Raw genomic sequence first — 24186 nt, 5'->3', positions numbered from 1 at the left:
TGCCAAACAAAACACGCTTATTTTTTTGTCAGATAAAACAAAGTTATTCACAATATTTTTCAAATTATTGTATCACAGATGAGCAATCGGATATGTAGAACGATTTGAATACGACAGAAGAAAATAATGGAAAACAATGTATTAATAATATAGACAAAGCTATTTAAAATAAAGTTAAAAAGGTATAAGGAAAAACAACATATAACTAATAGTTCACGTATCGAGAATATTTCTCACGCAATCTTCCTTGATAGCAGCTTGTCACGTTCCTACAACAAACTTCATGACACAGCAGTCAATGTTTAGCAAAGAATTGCTCACTTCCAGCCGAAGAATAGCGAAAGATGCCAGTTAATAGATTTTGTATCATAAGAGATTGCTATTACACGAGAAATAACATCTAATAAAAAATGCTTACCTTCTCTAATGCAACTAGCCTGCTACATTACAATACAACGTACAATATCGTACGTATGTTTCATATTCTAAAGCTATCAATGGTAACACCTTACTCTCTTGTTATTAGGAGTATTTGAAATGATTATTTTCTTCTATGAAGTACAAATACTGTCCTTTACTCTTATTTGAAGTAATCTATCTTACTTGTAATAAACACGTAACACTTATATAAATAAAACTGCTGGACAAAGTTAATTTTATCATTCTCCGACTAATATTTCGCAAGGCTAATACTTTTATTTTCCTGTCATATCGAAGTATAGTGTACATAAAAGAAACCATTAAACAATTAGAATGATCTCTCTGGCCACCTGTTTGTTTGTTTGTTTGTTTTTTTGGAATTTCGCGCAAAGCTACACAAGGGCTATCTGCGCTAGCCTTCCATAATTTAGCAGTGTAACACTAGAAGGAAGGCAGCTAGTCATCACCACCCATCGTCAACTCTTGGGCTACTCTTTTGCCAACGGTATAGGATGAAAAAAAATTTTATGTAGAGGAGCGAACAACGTTTCGACCTTCTTCGGTCATCGTCAGGTTCACCAAGAAAGAAAGAGGTAACTGACCGATAGCTGACTACATGTTTGAAGAGGGTTGTGTAATTGAGTGTAGAAATGTAGAGGGCGTGCTTAGATGTATGATTATATTTATTAATATAGGTATAAAAGTGTTCATTTGTATTGGCTAATTTTGAGCTAGAGTTGTTGTATAATTTTGCGTTTGTTTATGTTTGTTTCTTTATTTAGTATTTGGGTGTTTTTTATGGTTATGTTGTGTTTACTTGCTTTGCAGTGTTTGAAAACGTGTGAAGATGACTTTTTGTGTTTTTTTAATGTGGTTTTCATTTTTTTTACTTGTTTCTCCAATATAGAAGTTGTAACAGTTATCACGTTGTATTTTATAAATAATGTTGGTGTGGTGTTTGTCAGTGTAGTTTTTACATAGTATAGACCTCAGTTTTGTGCCTGGTTTTTGAATAAATTTGGTATTAACTGGAATGACATATTTTGTTACTAATTTTTGCCAAATGTTCGTTATTTTTCTGCTGATGTCGGGAATATATGGTATGCAGCAGTATATGGTTTCGTGATTTTTTTATTCGTGAGATATATTTACTTTTGTTGGTTGATTTTGCTTTATGTCTAGGTGTGTGCTTATAATGTTTTCTACGGATTCTAGATGTTGATGAAGTATTGTCTTATTTTGTCTAATTCGTCGTTAATTTTATCTGGTGAGCATAGTTTTATGGCTGTGTTTATTTGGTTTCTTAGTATGTTGAGTTTTTGATTTGTTTCATGTGTTGAGTCCCAAGGAATTTATAATCCAGTATGGGTGATGTTTCGGTGGATTTCTGTTTTAACTTGTGTATCGGTTCTTGTAATTTTGAGGTTAAGAAATGATATTTGATTGCTTTCTTCCTGTTCACATGTGAAGTTAATGTTGGGATGTATAGAGTTAATGTGATTGAAAAAATTAAGTATGCGTTCTGTAGATCTGAATCCCGCAATCTTGTCGTCTACATATGTGTACCAGTATTTGTACCATTGTGTTTGAACTAACACACATTACACCCCTATTAACGGTACACAGTCATACCTTCGTAAAGAAACTAAGAATCTTAAAACAAAGAATTATCAATAGAAGAAATGACATTTATTTCATTCAACAATGTAGAAAGGAACAACTAACCCCTAACTTTGTAAAGGTAGAACTATCAAAACAATTTAATCAATCCACAAACATTATCCAAAATTTACAGAAAAAAACTACTTAAAACCATGTTTAACACGAAATATAAAGAACTACATGACTTACAAAAACAAAAAATGAACCTAGATCATCAACTGATATGCTGCATTAAACCAGAGATTTACAGACTTATACAACAAAACATAAACCAAATAACACTAGTAATGACAGGGACAAAAAGATCTGCCACAACAAAAAACTAGAAAAACTAAGATGCAAACAACAGAAAAGACACCAACACGACAAACCGTTGACTAACCTCATAATTAACAGATCCGACCAACAATTAAACACAGATAAGATTCACCTACTTACCAAAGGACTCAACTTTGCAATGGCACCTAGGTACATTACAATCTTAGAAATTAAAACATGTTTAGAAGACTTAATCAGGAGACTTGTAATATTTTCTAAAGGAAACAAAAACAAGAATACAACCGAAAACAACCAACAGAAAGAAGACGTCTTCGACAATTTTATTGACATACAACAGTCAAACTTCCCAGAAAAAATTAAAAATTAATATTTTTCAGAAACACCTAAAAACAACATCTTAAACGATTTTTTCAAAGAATTTTCTCACAAAACCATCAACAAATTTCAATAAACAGAAAGCTAAAAAACAATTTTTAAAGAAAGAGACATTAATTCCATTAAAAACCTAAAACAAGACAAAGACATAAAAATTCTAAAAGCAAATAAAGAAAACGCTATAGTCATAAGGAACACGAATGAATACATCCAAAAAATGAAAAACATCCTATCAGACACTACCAAATTTAAACCAATACACACAAATCCAGCAAAGACACACGAAACGCAATTAAACAAAATGGTACTAAAAATGAAAAAAGTTAACACAATTTCAAAAACACTTTGTTCCAACCAACTCAAGACCAACTCACGCACACTACAAATATACGGCATTCCCAAACCTCATAAACTATATTGTCCATTACGACCAATAATGTCCACATATAAATCGTTTAATTACAATCTTGGTAAATACATAGCGTGAGCATTCTCCAAATAGGTAACATCAGGCAGCTCGTTCATCAAAGACTCTTTTACTTTCAAGTCTAATCTTAATCAACTTAATCATAAAGCCTTAATGGCCGGTTTCGATGTTATATCCCTCTTTACAGAAGTCCCAACCGCTGAAACCTGCTTGATAGCCTTAGAACTCTATATCCGAGACCCGAACCCATCAACAGACATTCCCAACAACCAATTAGCAACCCTCATAGAATTCACCACGATAAAGACAATCTTCGTGTTCAACAACCACAACTATATACAAACGAATGGCCAAAGCATGGGCAACCCAGTATCACCAGTTCTAGCCAATATTTTTATGACACAAATTGAAACACAAACAATTAACACAACAATACATCCACAACGATATTGGTACAGATATGTAGACGACACGATTGCGGAATTCACTTCTACAGAACACACACTTAATTTTTTCAATCACATTAACTCTATACATCCCAACATTAACTTCACATGTGAACAAGAAGAAAGCAATCAAATGTCATTTCTTAACCTCAAAATTACAGAACCGATACACAATTTAAAACATAAATCTACCATACTGGATTATACATTCCTTGAGACTCGGCACATGAAACAAAACTAAAACTCAACATACTAAGTCCTAAGCCATAAAACTCTGCTCACCAGATAAAATTAACAACGAATTAGACAAAATAAAACGATACTTCATCAACATCAATAAGTTTCCTTCACAAACCGTAGAAAACATTATACACACACACCTGGACAAAAAGCAAAATCAACTAACAAAAGTAAATATATCCCACGAATCAAAAAATCACGAAACCATATACTGCTGCATACCATATACTCCCGACATCAGCAGAAAAATGACCAACATTTGGCAAAAACTAGTAACAAAATATGATATTCCAGTTAATACCAAATTTATTCAAAAACCAAGCACAAAAATAAGCTATGTAAAAACTACACTGACCAACACTACACCAGCGTTATTTATAAAATACAATGTGATAACTGCCACGACATTTATATTGGAAAAACAAGTAGAAATATGGAAACCAGATTCAAAGAACACAAAGTTACCTTCACACGTTTTCGAACACTGCAGAGCAAATAAACACAGCATAACCATAAAAAACACCCAAATAGTAAATAAAGAAACAAACATAAACAAACGTAAAATTAAAGAAGTCTTACTTATACAACAACTCAAGCCCAAAATTAGCCAATACAAAGGAACACCTTTATACCAGAATAATTAATATAATAAAACATCTAAGCACGCCCTCTACATTTCCACATTCAATTACACAACCCCCTTCAAACATGTGGTCAGCTATCGGTCAGTTACCTCTTTCTTTCTTTGTGAACCTGACGATGACCGAAGAAGGTCGAAACATTGTTCGCTTTTCTACATAAACAATTTTCTCAATCCATATCAGCCGTTTTTACATAAATAGATTATGTACTGTAACGTGTACAATAGTAAGTGTATCACTGTTGGAGCGTATGAAATCAGATTAAATCTTAGTAGTACTTCATAAGGTAAAAGAAATAAATTTTATCTGCAATATTTCTTTTGTAATGTTTAAAACCATTTTGTTCAGAGTGTGTTTCTTGTTACTTATCATAATATTCAAATTTTACATGTTACATTAGAAATGCATGCTGGAAAAATCTTGACCAGACTAAATAATTTTTCATGTTCAAAAATGTATAAAATTATAGTTGTTGTTATCAATTGGAAAACTATATTATTTGTTATCATAAAAGCGAAAATAACTCCAAAACTGCCAAATAAAATAGTTTTTCTACCTTGTTCAAGGCTTGACCAGCTGAAGGTTTTAAATAACGGAATGCTTGGAATATACAACCTCCAATAACTAAAAGTAGAGGAAGCAATTATACGAAAACACCCAGATTCTTTTCCCACAGTGGCCAATAGATGTCGCTAACGTTATCTGGCGAATCAACATTTCCTGACCGGGCGAAGGCAATGAACAAAACCTGAAAATTTTGTACATCACAAATATTATTATATATTAATAAATTTAATGCTAAATGTTTTCATATATAATAGCTAATCACAAAATAGTTTTTTGTGAAGTTAACATTGGGAATTGTAGTTATAATTATGAAGTAGTTCAAGTAATAAATGAGTTCGTTTTTGTGTTTTTGTTTTCTTATAGTAAAGGCACATTGGGCTATCTGTTGAGTTCACCAAGAGTTCGTTTTCACACCACGTGAAGTTGTTCTGTGCATTACGTTGACATAAATGTATGAATAATCAGTTCAAAAAAAATAAATAAAAACAAACAAAAGAATCATGATCAAGTAATCTCTATCTTAAAATCGTTCATCTAAACATGAATTGCATACATGATTTGCGTTTAAGTTTCACTTCGTTTGAAGTTAAACCCGAAGCTACACAATGGGCTGTCTGTGCTCTGCCAACCACGGGTATAGAAACACAGTGTTTAGCACTGTAGGTTCGAAGATATACCTCTATGTCAATTGGGGCGTTTTTTGTTTGAAGAACATGACACGCCAGTGGAAACAAAGAACAATATTGCTTAAGTTATTTCTCCCATATTCTATAACAATAGTTTTTAAACAAAAAATGTTGACACCCAGTTCTTGAACTGGTATATATTTCTATGAGCTCGATTTAATTTGAGTTGCATCTTTGAAATTGACAGCTATTTTCATTTAAAAAACCGAAAGGCTGAGAATGCGAAGAAGACACGCTCGAAACGATTTCATTTAACACTAAAATTATGATATTAATTCAATTAGATACTTATGGCCTTAATCTACGTCATTTAATTACAGTTAGATTATCGCTGTTATGTTGACATGAGGCAGTTTGTGTCGCCTATCACATTTGTTTTTATAACAGCTGAATATCAAATTACGAAAAGCAATTAATCTTGACAAATTAATTTTCTCATAACATATAGACACACACACACACACAATATATTTTTATACTATGAATGTATTAAAATCAATTGTTATACAAGTATGTGCAAACTTCTATTTTCAACTCACACAGATTATCATACAGTATATTAACTGATGTTAAAATATAAGAAACTAAAGTTATTGCTCATGAGACTAATTAGGAATTCTAAAGCTAGCATATTATTTAAATATGATCAAATACTTCTTCCTTGTAAACAAATTGCATTTCAATTCATCTACGTTATGAATCATAAAAATTAAACACCTTTCAGTAATATCTTTTATTATCGCATACATTAATTTCTAATATGTTTTATGCTACTTTTTTATCTTTTCATTTTCTAAAACGTTACATAAAAAATTCTTACCATAAAAGCTACAGGTAGAATAACGTTCCATTGTAATATAATAATTTGAAGAAGGAAAGCACAAGTTTTCTGTTGTTCGCTTAGGAAGTGTACCAGCTCGTTTGTTTTGTTAGAACAACCTGAAATATAAATTCTGTTAGTTGACCTATAAAGCAGTCAAGTGTTTTTATGTCCCTAATTAAACTTACTTGAACTTACTTATTTAAATTCAATATTCAATGGAATTTTTTATTCAGTAGTAGTTTTCATGAAACATAAACTTGCAACATCCTATTATAGGAAAGTGAAAACTGTTTATGAATAAATACTTAACATTATTTTGAGTTAATACACACTCAACTGGAACCACTCAGGCTTATGGCGCTAACCAGTTAGGGATTCGATCTTCAGAGCTGTGTGTTTCAGTTAGACAAATAATAAACAAGCTCATGTACAGCATAAGATGTTGAAACACAATTGCACTTTATGAACAAGTAAAAACCTGTTTTAAACCTATAATAACAATCAAACAGCCTTATAATTCGATTTATCAATTATAATTTTTAAGTAATCTAGAAAATGAAAACACATTTCATTAAATTTGATTCGTATGGTGAATAGAAATAACGATCTTTCGTAACTTTATAAATAATGTCATAATTATTAAATAATTGAATATTTTTACTGGTATTCCGCGCAAAGTAGGTAAGAAATATATGTTTATATGTTAACCATTGCCAACCAACATAGAATATTACAGATAAAATATTGTATTAGATATTTTAATCTTGTGTCTTTCACTTTTCTTCCCACCCATTAAAAATCGTGAAGTGTTTTTGTTTCTGTCTCAAAACTAATCATAAAATGTATATCATTCTATGCTACGTCACTTTATTAGAATAAAATAAAGTACGCGTCTGTGTAAACACAAATATTACAGCAATAACTTCCACATGATTTAACAAGTGTGGATACTTGTCCCACAGAAACAATGTAGAATCACACTAGAATTTCTGGAGTTTGACATGAATGAGTTGGAAATCTTATAGATATTCTTACACTAATGAATATATTTAAATAAATAGAACACATATCAGCAAAATATTGTAAAATACTTTCAATGACGTAAGGAGCTTAAAACCTATGAACGTTACATGTTTTTCTATCTTATATGAAATTGCGATAACTACGATATATTGCTATTTTTCTGTTACTCAATGAATTCTGTATTATTATCTCTTGTGTAATAGCAAAATTTTTTCTAAACACCACAAGTTAACTGAAATGGAAAAGAAAGAAAACGGGCGTATGTAATGAATAAACATTTAAAAACTTCTTACAAGTTAGTCTGAAACGGTTTGGTTAACTCTTGAAATGATATAAATATAGGAATACAGAATATAATATTTATTAAAGGACAGAACCATTTTGAAGTAATATAGTAATATGTCCAAGCTGAACTTGTATTTATCTAAGTAAACAAAAACGTCTTAGCACGTGTGTAGTTTAAGAATTAACGGTTAAAAATTCAAAGGCAAACTTTAATATCTACATATTATTTAGAATAATGGAGTTAAGGAAAATCAAAAATACTCTAGAAATTCTTGAATATAATTTAAAATAACTACAGTTTGTAATGAACTTTAAACACTATAAAAATATACTATGAAAAATAAAACATTATCAAATCAAAGAAACAATACTGAAACAATGCTAATTATTAATTTTCAATAATGAATGAAATTTTATGATGCTCTTTCTCCAAGCAAAAAAACAACACTAATAAAATTCTGATTATTAATTTTCAATTGGTGAGTCAGTATTATAAAGAGACCTAGAGAAAATATTACTGGAGTGTAAAGTTTAATAGTAATTCAAATGGGTCTCAAACGACCAATTTTTCTTTAAGTGTGTAGAAATTGGATTTCTACAGCCTTACTCGGTAAAAGACATTTTTATTATAATACATTTTAGAAATGGGATGTCACCAGTCTTGTTTGTAAGTGTTCAGTACAAGGTACTAAACGTAGAGCACAATCAATTGGAGATAAATAAACTGTTTTTGCTAATCTTACAAAGTAGTGTCGTCTTAAATATATACTGGATTTGTTTTGTAATAATACTTTCTATTTCCGTATTATACGATGCATAATGTATTCTAGAGTACATTTTTGAAGCACTTATTTCCTAAAATAGATGAAGGTATCAAATAAAAACAATGGAAGGAAAAGTTTTGATGTTTATGGACATATACAATGAAATTGTTTTAAAACATTAAATAATATACCAAGGAAAAGAGGCTAAAAAAAGAACCCCACTTGAAAAACAAAACAACCTACCTCGGATAAACAAAATAGCGATAATCATGATGAGAAAAACACTTCCCACGCACCACAGAGAACCGACACACGCATCGAAAAAAAAGAGTATGAACATACCGACCTAAAATTACATAAAGTACCAAGTTACAAAATAATAGTGACAGTGATGTAGATACTTAGATACCAAGGTACAAAATAACAGTGACAGTGATGTAGATACTTAGATACCAAGTTACAAAATAACAGCGGCATTGATGTAGATAGTTAGATACCCCAGATAAAGTTACCTTATGAAAGATGCACACATTTTATGAGTACAAGTTAAAGTTAAAAAATAAACATTTTTTAATAACTCAAAACAAAATATATAAAATGTGACACAAGGGCTATTATCGTTGATGGGTGACTTTTTTTTTTAAAATTGTGCTGGATAATTATTATCTTATCTAATACTAGAATACAAGTGGTGATAATCATTTATCACTGCTCAATCAAGTATTTCCAAGTGATTGTTTTTTATGAGTTAAACAGAAATATATTATATTCATTATTGGAAATTAAACAAAAATATGAATGCAGAATGCAACGCTTTTCTTCATTATAAATCAAATTTTACTTAAAAGTAATTATTGTAACACGTAATGATAACAATGTAAGTAAAAGATAGCACGTATTAGTTTTCTAAATGTTTATGGTTAAGCACAAAGACACGTAAGGGGAATTTGTGCTCTGCTTACTGTTGGTATCGAAACTCACTTTTCAGCGTTATAAGACCTTAGACATAATGCTGAGTTAGCCTAGGGTACTTTATAGTAAGTATAATAATTATATTCCCTTGGAATGTTTAAATAACTTTTGACTTGACTTCTATCTCAATAACTCAGCGGTAAGTGTGAAAATTTATAACCCTAAAATTTACTGTTGAGTCCTTAAGGTGAGCACAGTATAGATATCCCGTTTTTCCTGTCCACAACCACAGAAGCATTGCTTCAAGACAAAACAGCTATTGAAATGGACTGTTTTCAAAACATGCATTACCACTTTCTGAATTTTTATCTAACATTTTATATGATTCTTGGGTAGACATTATTGTACCAACTAAAGAAATAACACTGTATAGTTCATACTAATGTTCAAAAGATTAAGGCATTATGGTCCTCTCAAATATTTTATTAAGTTCTTCGACCTCAGCTTCTTTTTAATAAATTTATTAAAATCTAACAGATTCACTATTATATATTTATTTTAATATCGATGTTTGTGTCAGTTAAATATACACTTAGAAATGCGTGTAACTTATACTGTTAAATGTGTATTGCGAAATTCCCATCTATTCACTAAATTTGTAGATAATTCTCTAGTGTAAAAATCATCAACATATGTTTTACTAAAGCATTAGTGTATCGTCAAGTATTGTTGCTAACTGACATTTTGAAAGTCTTGCCTATTATAAAAGGTAGCCATCGCAATACGCAAAAAGACAGTATATATTGTTGGTTTGCTACAGCAGGTACACTATAAACTTTGGAAGCTATAATTGTGATTAACGCTTATTAATCGCGAAAATACAAATATTTGAGTAGGAACATTTATTTTGAATGTTACAAAACATTCAACTTCAGTCAATTAACATCAGATATCAATATCAATATTTTTGCGAAAGCATTACATAATTTCAACGGTGAAAATTTAGCTTGTAAACGGCGTGAAACCAGCGAAGAATATAAAAGTAGCTAGTTCACTGTTAAGTGAATTATATTTATGCTAACTCAGAATTAATTCGTCATCGTGAACCTTTGATAAGATATCAAGGAAATTCCAGACCGAAAATAAGACTTAATATTATTTGTAAGATTGTAAACCACTTGTACGTAAATCATTATTTGTATCCACTGTTTATAATAAACGTTATTATAAATTGTATTATCTTTTATGTTAAAATATATTTGTGTTAAAAAGGAAAACTGTGTGTATTACTTTTTTTTGACATTAATTATAATATGTAACAAAAAATTATATATTGTGGCAAACAATTGTTAAGCTCCTCAAAAGTTATTTAAAGTATCCTTCTACTTAAAGTGGTAATCACAATCCACAAATAAAGGTAACATGAAGTGTTTGTTGCTAACTCATGGATCAAAAATCATTCGGGCCCGGCATGGCCAGGTGGTTAAGGCACACGACTCGTAATCTGAGGTTCGCGGGATCAAATTCCCGTCACACTAAACATGTTCGCCCTTTCGACCGTGGGGGCGTTATAATGTCACGATCAATCCCACTGTTCGTTGGTAAAAGAGTAGCCCAAGTATTGGCGGTGGGTGGTGATGACTAGTTACCTTCCCTCTAGTCTTACACTGCTAAATTAGGGACGGCTAGCACAAATAGCTCTCGAGTAGCTTTAGGCGAAGTTTAAAAAACAAAACAAAAAGCATTCGTTTATATTTGACAAGAAATTTTGGATTTTGCACGCTTCTCACTAAAAGTTACGTGGCCTGGTGTTTAGGGCATTCGATTCACAATCTGTGTGTTGGGTGTTCGAATCACCTCAACAAACGGCTTGCTCTTTCGATCGTGGGGGCGTTAAAATCCCGCTAATCGTTCGTAAAGAATAGCCCAAGAGTTGGCGATGGGTGATTATGGCTAGCCTTCTTTCTTGTAATCTAGCGTTTCTGAATTATGGACAGTCAGAGGAGGTAGCTTGCCATTAGCCGTAAGCAAAATCCAGCAAAAGCTAAAGAAACAAACTGATTCAGTGCCATATTCACGTTTGTATATGTATATTTGAGCAACAGTGAAGCCATGAAGTTTATAACCATCTCATGTGTTAATATTATAAATGACCACACAAATAATTTTTACAAGCTAAGTGGCACAGCATGGCCAAGTGGGTCAAGGCGTGTGACTCATACTCTGAGGGTCGCGGGTTCGCTTCCAAGTCGCACCAAACATGCTCGCCTTTTCAGCCGTGGGGGCGTTATAATGTGACGTTCAATCCCACTATTCGTTGGTAAAAGAGTAGCCCAAGAGTCGGCGGTGGGTGGTGATGACTAGGTGCCTTCCCTCTAGTCTTACACTGCATAATTAGGGACAACTAGCGCAGGTAGCTCTCGAGTAGCTTTGCGCGAAATTCAAAAACAAACAATACTAGCTAATTTATTAACAAATTTTAGTTACAGACTCTCGGTAGCTCAGTGGTAAAATTAAGGGCTTATATGCTAAATTGCCTATTTCAATACTCACGCTGGGAAGAACATGGATGTCCATTGAGTAGTTTTATGATATAAAAACAGTCTAAGTTTTGTGTTTCAAATAAGCGTGATGAATACAAAAACATATTCTGCAGAAGAAAGAAACTGTTGATTATTTGTTTTGGGCTGTTAATTTCACAAGATGAAACATCTTACTAATATTTATCTCTGTAAGACTTGTCTATTAAAAGCGTCATGCGAAATTACACGTCATAATATATTTTTCATTCCTAAGTTCTAGTTTTTATATCTATTTTTATTCCTTTCTCTACATGTTTCAGATACAAAATGTTCCAGAAAAAGAGATTCAGTAAGCAATACATAATATATTTTATAGGGGACATTTATTTATTTGAATGTTTCCGTTTTGATTTTATGGTCTTATATCGATTTCGCTATCAGTAATAAAGTGAAAAACATTTCACTTTTATAATTAAATATAAAAATAACGTGTATCGTAAGTTGCTTTTGAAGCAAAGTGTCTTTACAGAAATATACAATCTAAAATACATCTATCACTTCCAATCGATAACTTACGTTAGTTGTCATTGGCAAGCCTAACAGGAAACCAATGTCGCAGCAAATAAAAGTTAAGAAAGTCTGCCAGCTCTTTAGGATTTTCGGCTTTAAAGTTATCAAAGACTCAATCACTACACTCCATATTGCAGCCTAAAATGACAGAAAACACGAACTAGTATGCGTATTTCGATAAATTTGTCTGCGTTTGATTATAACGTGAAACCAAAGGTGACAATATTATTTTTCCAATGAGTTTGTAAACAATGTATTTAGGCAGTTGAAAATTAATGGTCATTTGTCCAGAAGAAATAATGTGAACAAGTATAATATAGGTCAAATAGACCGTTTATATCCGTTAAAGTTGTATACGTAAGAAACAAATATACTAAAGTCACAATGCGCTGTTGTCATTTTATAGGTATATTTCATATTAGTTAGCATCTTCAGATGGCAAAAAAGTTAATGAATATATATTGTAGAGAATAACAGATCTTTGTTGTAGGGAATGCTACAAATTATAAAAACACAATAAAGTCTTACTTCGATCAGAAACAAAATGGATGTAACCTTTTATGTAATAAAATGTATATAAATGTACAAAAATGGCTGGACTTTTTAAGTTATTTACTGTAAAACCACTCTTCGATTTTCTATAAATTATAAAGACCTTTTATGCTAATGTGTAAACCAAACGCACCACTAATACCTGTTGAGCTAGACCAAACATGATCATCAGCAAATAAAAAGTAACAGACCAAAACCATGAAACAGCTGTAGTGCCACCTAGTGCTAAGATGGCGGGAAATATTTCTGTAGCGTAGCGGATGACCTGATATCCACTGGAAGACGTCTGAGAGTCGAATGAAAAGAAACATTCCCCGATAATGAAATTAAGAGGTGTCACATTAATCTTTGATGGATCAAATTTTGATAGTGGAAGTAGAAAATTAACAGTCTCAGGTTCCTCTGTAAGAAAGAAAATACAGCGAGGTTACTTAAAAACAAAACCAAATAACAAAAGCAACAATAAGGAAACAGTAATTTAGATGTTATATTAAGAGTATTAATTGGTGAATAGAGTCTCAGATAAAAATACCCGTAAAAATAAATGTTATATTTAAATTGGTTAAATCAATAGGTATTCACACATGTATACAGTCACAAGTACGAGAACTTATTGGTTTAGTCAGGTTATAACTTGGTTAAAATGTTGACCTTTTTATGCATATTTGTATTTAGGTTTATTAATATCACCATCAAACAATATTGCTGTCACCCACCCAAACTTGTAGTAACAGCCCCATTATTATTTCGTTACTTCCTATGCATATGCTTAAAATCGTTTTTATGTTAGTTTGTATAGAGATGACATAGCGCATTAACGCTATTTGGATATCATTTCTTTATAGTAGGAAACGTTCATGTATTGAAATCCAGATACAGACCAGGTTCGTATCCGTAGACATGAAAAATAAACTATATTATGTTGGATGGAAATTTAAAGACTAGCGGATGAGTTCAAAAACACTTTCTTTCCTTTAGAATTCCAATATTTTTCAGTCAAAAATTCTTATCGTATATATATATATGCATTTAAGAAGAACAACAAATTAAACAAGGTTTTAAGGAATTATAAAACAGAAAACGTAAGAACAAACTATATAAACATATAACTATTTGACAGCAGAAAATGGTGGAACTTTCGCAATAGTGGTGGCCCGGCATGGCCTAGCGCGTAAGGCGTGCGACTCGTAATCCGAGGCTCGCGGGTTCGCGCCCGAGTCGCGCTAAACATGCTCGCCCTCCCAGCCGTGGGGGTGTATAATGTGACGGTCAATCCCACTATTCGTTGGTAAAAGAGTAGCCCAAGAGTTGGCGGTGGGTGGTGATGACTAGCTGCCTTCCCTCTAGTCTTACACTGCTAAATTAGGGACGGCTAGCACAGATAGCCCTCGAGTAGCTTTGTGCGAAATTCCCAAACAAACAAAAAAAAAAAAAATCGCAATAGTGGAAACTGTCATTATCAATGTTGAGCTACCGATTTGATGTTTTATTAACTTCAGCTTTTATTTAAAGTATAAGCCTTCTCACGTTTCAGTGTTAACACTGGTGAGACTCTACGCTGATATCTCCAATTATATTGAAAGTAATTTCTATACAAATTGTTTTTACAGAAATAATAGTAACTATCATTAACGAATCGTGCACTAGAAACACATATCATTAGCACGTGCGTGTGAAGTGTTTACAGTTAATTTGTTTTCTTACAGACGTTGATAGAGCTTTACACTGGCAATGCTACTTGGTCTCCTACTATCACGCTTCTTTGAAAATGAGAGAGATACTTGCACATACTTGTTACCTTTGCAATATTGACCATAATACGTCTATTTCTAGATGCGTAGAGCTCAAACAATTACTTGGCAAATCACATGATCACTTTACTTTGCACGTGCGAATATATGTGATATTTGTGTGTGCATGTTCAAATAAAATGATGTTAGTATATAATCGCAGCGTTAACACATTATCAAAAATAAAATATAACTATTAATATAAAACTACTGCTTACCGAATGACGAAGGAATAAATATCAAATCTTTATCAGTAATTTCACGCATGGAACTAGCGAAAACTAGCGACGAAAATATTAATATGAAGGTTACTCCAACTACCACCATTAGGAGATTTCTAAAATATAGATATATGATTAAATATCAGTGCGTACTTTGGTAAAGTACAAACATTTCTAAATTAAACTATCTGGCTGAGAAAATAAGAATGATATAAAATAATCAATGTACTTTAAGAAAAAAACAAAGTTTAAGTTGAATAAGACGAAAAATATATTCAAGTAGATTTTGAATACTGTAACTGGTTATCAATTATTAAAATTGTTGACAGTTAAAATTGTTGAAGTTAATAAATATTCCAAACACTGAGTTTTATATGAAACCATTAAAGAAATCAAATACCAAACTGTAGTTATTAATATTGTTCAAAACATAACTTGTTATTACCTAATGACGCAAGAAGAAATTTTGTTGTGACTACACATATTAAGACAGAGGGTGCCGTACAACATCCACGTTAGAAACGCCTCCCTGGTTGCTAAGAGCCAAGACTGGAAAACAAACAAACGTGCAATAGATGCATTTTCATCTCAATTAAACACATTTTATCTTTCTTGTGGTAAAATTCCTCCATAATTAATTTTTACTGAAGCAAAATGTTCATAGTTTTGTTTTTCACTTATACTTAAATTCAATTATGTTTTTAAAAGTGTAAATTACATATTTCCTAGATATAAAATGGAATATTTTATCAATAATCATTTGTCTTTTGTATTACATTAATTAATTATTGCTTGTACATTTTCTTTGTAAATATTTAAAGGTAAAGTATTACGAGCACTTGGAATTAAGTATTTATATTTAAAAGGTTGATATGCGAACACTTTGTAACATCTTATATATTTTGTGATTTCACATAAATTGACTATTGTTTTTCTGTGTTTGTATAAAACTCTCTAATCTATTTTTATTTATACCTAGTTTCATTAGTAGTATTACTCATTAAAATATTAAAGATAATGTTAAATGTATTTTACAATTAGGATGACTGTTTAACATTATTCATGAATGTAATGTATAGCCTTATGCAAATTATACCAAAACCATACCGTTGGATCAGCAAGTGTTGTTTTCCATGGCACATCGAACAACGTTGCTATTCCACTTCCCCATTGTTCCATAACTTTAACTGCTACCAAAAACAACAAACCTACTGGCACAAGGGTAAGAGCATAGACTAGCTAAAATATAGAAAGTGCGAAGTTAATAAAGAATAAATGAACTAAAACTAACTTTATAGAAAGGACTTTAACATTTACATCATAGAATATTTTATGAACAAAGTGTAAACGTTTATCAGCTGAAGGTTGGTCTTAGCATGTGGAAATGTTCTAGGTTTAAAATATCTAACACCTGAAACGAAAATATCCAACCAACTTACCAATAAATAGTAGGTTATTTGAATATTCAACGTGATAACAACATTGCGTATGATGAATTTGCTTATTGGATACAAAGTGTCAGATGATTGATATAAGTTTTAAGATAATTTTTGTTTTTGTCTATTATATTCTAACACAGTTGAACGATACATCTAGCTGAAAACATGGATTTAATTTGGAGGTTTAGGTAAGCACATGTTCGGGGTAACCTTTGTTTTCAATTCTGTAATTCAAATACATCCTTAGAGAGTGTTTTTAAAATACAGAAACACGTTTACCGAAGCTAACAGTTAATCTTTTACACAAGTTAACTTTTAACATTGTATAAAATAGTAAAAGCTAAAGGTTAACAGAATATTTATAATTAAAACTTTATTTTATTACATCTTATTTTCGTTCATCTGTTTGCTTTCGTGAGATTATAAAATAAACATCTGTAGTTATATAACAAATGACATATTTCACCCATTACAAGAGTGTCACAATATTAATGCCATTTACCCACACAGTTTTATAAAGGTCAAGGAACAATTATCTTTGAGGTTATTCTGTTCTTGTTTAATAGTGGCAAGAGCAAAGGGCAAATACTTTATATGAACCTCCGAAAAGGTTAAGGTAACTGTTTCTGTGTCGTGTTTCAGATCAAGGTTGAAATGGAGGGGGTCAGATCAAGTTTAACGTCTTCCTCTTTCCATTATATAGGGTGCAAGCTTAGGGTATTGTAGAATATGGTCATGAAGCCAATGAAAAGAACAACAAGAGTAGTAGAGATCTGATTTGAATGGACTAATTCTGCAAGTTTCTGGAATGAATGAAGGTTTGGCTTCTATACTGAGGCCTTTTTCAGGTTGAAATCAAAGTTCCCGACATTTTAGTAAGAATTTTAGGTGGGATCTCTTTTTACTTACTATAAATGAAACAAACTAAAACTTAAAGTTGATTAGCTAGATTATTATTGTTATACTTGCAAACTTGATGATTATTTTTGTCTCGATGGTAAAAACGGAGAAATAAGATATTAGAAAATGATATTTAAGGTGGTTTCAAAGGATTTTGTAAGCTTTCGATGGAATAGTAAAAACCTTCACATTTTTTAGCTAAAGTTCTCTCAGTGACACAGCGGGCTTACAACATTAGAAACAACTTTTCGATACTGGTGGTAGGCAGAACACAGATAGCCCATTGTGTAAATTTGCGTTTAATTACAAATAAGCAAACCTTTTACCTAGAGTGAATTCTTTGATAGATTTAGTTTGGAGTTATTTGAGCGTTTGATGAGCTTCCTCAGGTAGTCAACGGAGTTGATGTTTTTTGTTATCAGACTTGACATTTGAAGGGTATGAATTTATGGCTAGGGTCACCTGGGTTTATTGGCTTGTGGTTACAATACTTATGTCGGCGTGATGGTCAGATATGATCAATGGTGGATTTTGCAGCGGGTTTAGAGTTTGCTGATCCACGTGTGGATTTTGGTTTGGTTAATCTATATTTTATGTTTATGATCCAATCTTGATGGCGGATTACAGATGTAACACAGTGGCAGGTAAAACTTTGGAAGCTCAGTGTTCATTTCATATGTAGAGTTTATCAGGCGTGAAGTGGAAGTATTCGAAGAAATGGCCATGAATGAGCATGGTTACAATTTATCACACTTCAAGAAAATATGTCTTCCTTTCAGATTTGTGTGACGTAATCCTGTGGGCATCATGGATGTAAATTAACACACCTCTTTCTAGTGCTTCTTTAACTTCCTGAGTGATCAAAATATCAATAAGAAGATACTGTATAGGTTGAAGCTGCTGATGAGGAAATGACAGTTTACTTGCACTTCTGAACTCAATGAAGAGATCAAGTAACTGAAATCTTCAGGTGGCAGTGGTTATTTCTGAGTGAGCCAGATCATCAACATAATAAGGCATTTATGTTTGAAAACCTTGAGTGATCGGAAAGTAAAGTATTCCTTTTCGTCATACTCGTGGTGTAGAATTTGTAAGTAAAATACTTCTCAGAGAAAAATAGACATTAAAGTGTGAGTGGTGGGGACAGATAAATCCAATGCTAAATAATTTGTTGTGGAGGAAAATAGGAGAGTTTCAAGAAATCACAACTTTTAATCGACAAGTACTCGAGTTGAAACCTAAACTAAAAGTCAAAACAGCTTTAGTTATAACATACATGATTGAAATATCTCACAGATAATCTAAAAGTAATGTGCAAGATACGAGCCAAAAAACTTGTTAACTTGTAAAAATTACTAAGTAGTTTCTAAATGTTTGGGTGCTGATAACGGTTTTAGTCGCTTAGGTCAGGAATATATTCATTATTATTGTAATCGTCTCAAGCTTATGGCACAGACGATTTACAGTGTTACCTGATTCGACAGTTAAGGTACTTTGGATAAATTAGCTTGTTTTTATTTACCCTTGTTGTTCACGGTTATCTGGATTTGACTGTTAGATGCAGAGCATTTCGTGTTTTCTTCTTTAATTGGGGTTTGACTTTGTTGTTCAGGAGCGAATATTTCACTAATCTGTATTTTGGGGTTTCAGTGTAGTCTTGAATGGTGTGTGTTCTTATTGCAAAGCCACATCGGGCTATCTGCTGAGCCCACCAAAGAGAATCGAACCCCTGATTTTAGCTTTGTAAATTCATAGACATACCGCTGTACTAGCGAGGGGCAGTCTTGAAGGGAGACATGCTTACCTCTTGTGGAATAAAGGGTATTGTTCTGTGAAGCTCAGTGTTATTTTTCAGGAACGGTTTCTGATCTTTGAAATGGAAGCATCAAAAAGAAAAACAGCCACATTGAAGTATTTAATAAGCTGTTGACAAACAGGTTAAACTTCCACTTTTTCTGGATGGATCCTAGGGAGTTTTTACTAGATGGATCTTGCAGACAGTACCAGTTGGAGCTAGAAATCGCCTCGTAAAATTGTGAGAGGAAGATCCAAGCACTTTAAGAGGTAGATGCCACTTCTTTAAAAGCATTGTGTTTTAGATTTATGCTGTTTGGCAATAGGTTTGTGGCATGAAATAAAAAGCTGGTTAGTACAATTCTGTGAAGGACCTCTATCCTGTATACTTGTTGCTCTGTGTAAGTAGATACATCTGGAAGACGATTGTGTGACGTAATCATTCATATTGTGTTGTTTAGTAAGAGGTGGTTGGTTTGGTTATTTTAAGTTTCTTGCAAAGCTACACGAGAGCTAACTGCGCGAGCTATCTTTAACTTAGCATTAAAAGACTGGAAGGCACTCATCTAGTCATCACCACCCACCGTCAAATTTTAGTGAGGTTGATAGCAACTTTATAATGCCCCCACGGCTAAAAGAGCGAGTATGTTTGGTGAGATAGTGATTCGAACTCACGAACCACTTTTAGTGAGAAGGGTTTCACGAAGTTGTTGATGTCAAAGATAATCTTGATTGGAGTAGACTGAGAGTAGACATGGTCTAAAAAATATCACAGCTTTAACATGAGCATTTAATCTTCTTTTTAGTTTCAAGGGTCATGAGCCTACTTAATTTTTAATTATTTTTTCACAAAGCAAAAAAGAATAAGACCGTCTTTCATATCGTTTTTTTAGTTAGTATATACTTATATCTTTAGATTAATTTTGCATGACGGTTACTTAAAAAAATATAACATTGTTTAGGAAAGATAGCCTTTTTTAAGATGTAAAAAAAAAGAAATCAAACTTTACTAGGTTGTACCATGAATACAGAAAGTATAAATTATTCTAAATGACTCAGAATACTGGTATTTAAAAACAAGATATCAAGTATAATTTCACGAAAGAATAAAATCTATAAATGGAAAACAAGGAACTTCGAAAATGAAGGAAGTTTAGGTTTCTTAAGCACGAAGCTACACAATAGGCACTACGTTACTGCGTCTACTATATATATTAAAACCCCATTGTTAAGTTTATGCGCTAAGTCATGTGGAACAGGAAAATATGTATGAAACACCGCATAAAACATTAAGACAAACATAATATCTGTATTAGCACTGACTGACTATCGAGATAGAATAAATTAATATCATTGTTCCACTTGAATGAATTATTTTATGATAATAATTGTTATTCAGATTTTTTAATGGGTCGTTTCATACATTTTAGGACTAATTTTTATTTCCCACCATTCAAAAACATTTCCGCTTATGTTGGTAACTTGTCCTTAGATTTTAAATATCTGACTGCTAATCGTTCTCTCCTATTGTTGTTGTTTTGGTGTGTAAGTCGCGTCTAGGTCTTAAAGGAGAAAATAATTCCCTGAGTGACACCTATCATAGCACGTTCTTCCGTTCTTTCAAAAAAGGTTTTACATTTCTATAAAAATTATTTACGAATTATGTTGCATTACTTAATATGAATTGAGGTCAGTATGTTTTAACGCAAAAGCGAAGTAAATACGACCTCGTGTCTGAGAGGGTTTGCTATTTGTATTGTTTGTTTGTTTGTTTGTTTGTTTGTTTGGAAATTTCGCACAAAGCTACTCGAGGGCTATCTGTGCTAGCCGTCCCTAATTTAGCAGTGTAAGACTAGAGGGAAGGCAGCTAGTCATCACCACCCACCGCCAACTCTTGGGCTACTCTTTTACCAACGAATAGTGGGATTGACCGTCACATTATACACCCTCACGGCTGGGAGGGCGAGCATGTTTAGCGCGACGCGGGCGCGAACCCGCGACCCTCGGATTACGAGTCGCACGCCTTACGCGCTAGTATGTTTGTTTCTTTTTTGGGATTTTGCGCAAAGCTACAGACAGTCTGCGCACACCATCCTCTAATTGTGAACCTACACTGGAAGGAAGAAGTTAGTTACAAAACCCACTGCCAACTCTCAGAATACTTTTATCTGACCGAATAGTGGGATTTCACCGTCACTCTTATTGCGTATCCGCGGCCCGAAACTACGAAACGTGTTGTCTGTACTAATGGGACGAGAACCTGGAGTTATCAGTTTCACAGCCTGAGTTTGCTGAACACAAAGCTCTGCTAGTTACATTTACATAAACTATACAGTGAGAGGATGGAAAAGAGCGTTGTCCATGCTGTTAAAGAAAGTAATTATATATTTTCTGGTTTTTCCTCATATCCTTCGATGACGTTTTACTAACAGCTCCAAGTGTGATTGGTTATTAATTTTTACCATACTCGTTGTTGTTTGTTCACTAAGAAATTATACTATATCATCACGTACGATTAAAATTCTGTAATGTGTACGTATCATAACGTGCATCAAAATATTTACTACCAAATGAAAAACAGAAATTATCTAACCTTTCCATAAAACCTGTTTCCACGACTGAGAACAAGGAAAATAATCAACCAGACAATGGCAAGATTAAAAACTAATTCAAATCTAAAACTGTCCATATCATTACTGTCGCTTCTCCGGTCCAGTACAATACCACTACAAGGAAGAACAAAATACAAGGTTAGAACTTATTCAGTGGATTTTCCAGACAAAGGTAACTACTGAATTTAGCTTCAACAAGTGTTATTACTTAACAAAAAAGGACAAATCCTCTATCTTATGTCAGCTTGGGGTCTATGAAATATCATAGTATTTATTAACAATTTCTATAAATACACAATTATAATTTTTATTTCTTATTCTATTCTACCCCTTAACACATTGCTGACGGGTCACAAGTTTACTCTTGTTTCGGGAAGAGCGTTAAAATACTGAATTTGAAAGGAACCGGACATGTTTTGTTCCGGACGGTTATTAATTTTCTGATTTTTGCTTACAATACCCATAGTTTGATAAATGGCTTCTCACAGAAATCGTAACGTGTTAAGCGAAGATGAGATAATTACCGAACTATTTGATGCTAATTTGCCAGATCTTCTAAGTGTAGGTAAATATTCTGATGTAGATGTGTAAATCATTCTGACAATGATTCTAGTTTCAGGGATGTTGTTAAACTTACAAAAATATGTAGAGTTATTGTGCTCTCAACTAATTATGAGTCAGAAAGTGAAGATGATTATGTTTCTGTTAGTTATTTGTTTTCCTATTGTGATTATTGGCTAGAAATAGATGTTTCACCGAACTTGGAAATATTTGAAGGAAACCCAGGGGTCAATAAAAATCAATCCAAACCCGAAAGTATTGCTGCCATGACAATTTTAACGTTTGATGATGATTTGTTTGCAATGTTTTGTCAGAAAGTGTGAACCGACCATAATTTAACTGTAGAGAAACATACAAAGTCATCTAGAGGACTTCAATGGTCTAAAGACACATCTACAGACATGAATAAGTTCCTAGGTCTTATTTTACTAAAGAGACAGAAAAGAAAATATAACTGAAAAGATAAATAAGTCCTATTTTAATTACCCCAGTATTTTCGCAGACAATGAGCCAAAAATATTTGAAAAAAATTGAACATTTTGGCATTTCAATTATAATCACAAAATGGATGAGTCCTCAGGCAGGCTCTTTAAAATTCAACCAGTACTGAATTATTTCCTCAATAATTTCAGGACAGTATAGAAATCAAAGCAACAGTTGTCATTGGATGAGCGCATGATTCCATGGAGAGGACGTCTAAGATTTCGAACATACAACTCCGCAAGTATTGTAAAATATGACCTACTGGTAAGAACGGTGTGTGAGTGACACAGGTTTTTTTTTGTAACATGGAGATTTATACTGGTGAGGATAAAAACTGGAGGAAAGTATTCTTTCAGTTCTTGCTCCCAATCGTGGATTGTTGCTCCGCGTATGCCAGAACCACAGTATTTATATTATAAACCTGTTTCTAGAACATGAAACAAGTCTATGGAACAATCAGAATAAATTAGGGGGTTGCTACCAAGTGGTGAAGGCTGAAGTTACAATAACAAAACAAAGTGAAACAACTTTTCATAGAAAAGATGATGTTCTTTATTTCGTATGTAAAGACAAGAGGGAAGTGAGAATGGTTTCAACCATCCATGACTTATCTGTTTGTACCACTGGACAGAAAAACAGAATTACCGGAGAAGAAAAATAAACCTGTGTGTGTTCTTCAGTATGGTGTCCATATGAAAGTGTTTATTGTACAAATCGGTACCTCTCATACTACACTATTTAAAAAAAACAACAACAGCGAAATGGACAAAAAGGTAGCACTTTATTTAATAAATTACGGCCTTTTGAATTCCTATATAATCTCCGAAGTCCTGAATCAACAGAAAAATATAAAATATTAGTAGTTCCTCTTCTCAGTGACGAGTGAATTTATTACTGACAAAGAGAAAGAAGGTTCACTAGAACTAGAGAAAAAAGAATCTGGTCCATCACGTGAAAGTACAAGGAGAGCTACACGTAAGGATCTCCCAGAAATGTGTTTGTTTGTTTTGGAATTTCGCACAAAGCTACTCGAGGGCTATCTGTGCTAGCCATCCCTAATTTAGCAGTGTAAGACTAGAGGGAAGGCAGCTAGTCATCACCACCCACCGCCAACTCTTGGGCTACTCTTTTAACAACGAATAGTGGGATTGACCGTCACATTATAACGCCCCCACGGCTGGGAGGGCGAGCA

General features: G+C 32.8%; 1 protein-coding gene across 1 annotated transcript in view; it reads right to left on the bottom strand.

Moving 5' to 3' along the window:
• The window catches only part of LOC143254219 (sodium-dependent transporter bedraggled-like), a 43942-nt gene that overhangs the window by 6342 nt on the left and 13414 nt on the right, over positions 1 to 24186 (bottom strand). Inside the window, exons 6-14 of the mRNA XM_076509016.1 lie at positions 21932 to 22064; positions 16313 to 16444; positions 15651 to 15754; positions 15203 to 15321; positions 13337 to 13596; positions 12649 to 12780; positions 8882 to 8984; positions 6564 to 6682; positions 5047 to 5238 (exon numbers count right to left, since the gene is read on the bottom strand). Coding sequence (XP_076365131.1) covers positions 5134 to 5238; positions 6564 to 6682; positions 8882 to 8984; positions 12649 to 12780; positions 13337 to 13596; positions 15203 to 15321; positions 15651 to 15754; positions 16313 to 16444; positions 21932 to 22064 — 1207 coding nt within the window. The 3' untranslated portion in view covers positions 5047 to 5133. The remainder of the gene's footprint in view (positions 1 to 5046; positions 5239 to 6563; positions 6683 to 8881; positions 8985 to 12648; positions 12781 to 13336; positions 13597 to 15202; positions 15322 to 15650; positions 15755 to 16312; positions 16445 to 21931; positions 22065 to 24186) is intronic.

This window comes from Tachypleus tridentatus, chromosome 1 (genome assembly GCF_004210375.1).
Source record: "Tachypleus tridentatus isolate NWPU-2018 chromosome 1, ASM421037v1, whole genome shotgun sequence".
NCBI lineage: Eukaryota > Metazoa > Arthropoda > Merostomata > Xiphosura > Limulidae > Tachypleus > Tachypleus tridentatus.
This window is presented reverse-complemented; position numbering and strand designations above follow the sequence as displayed.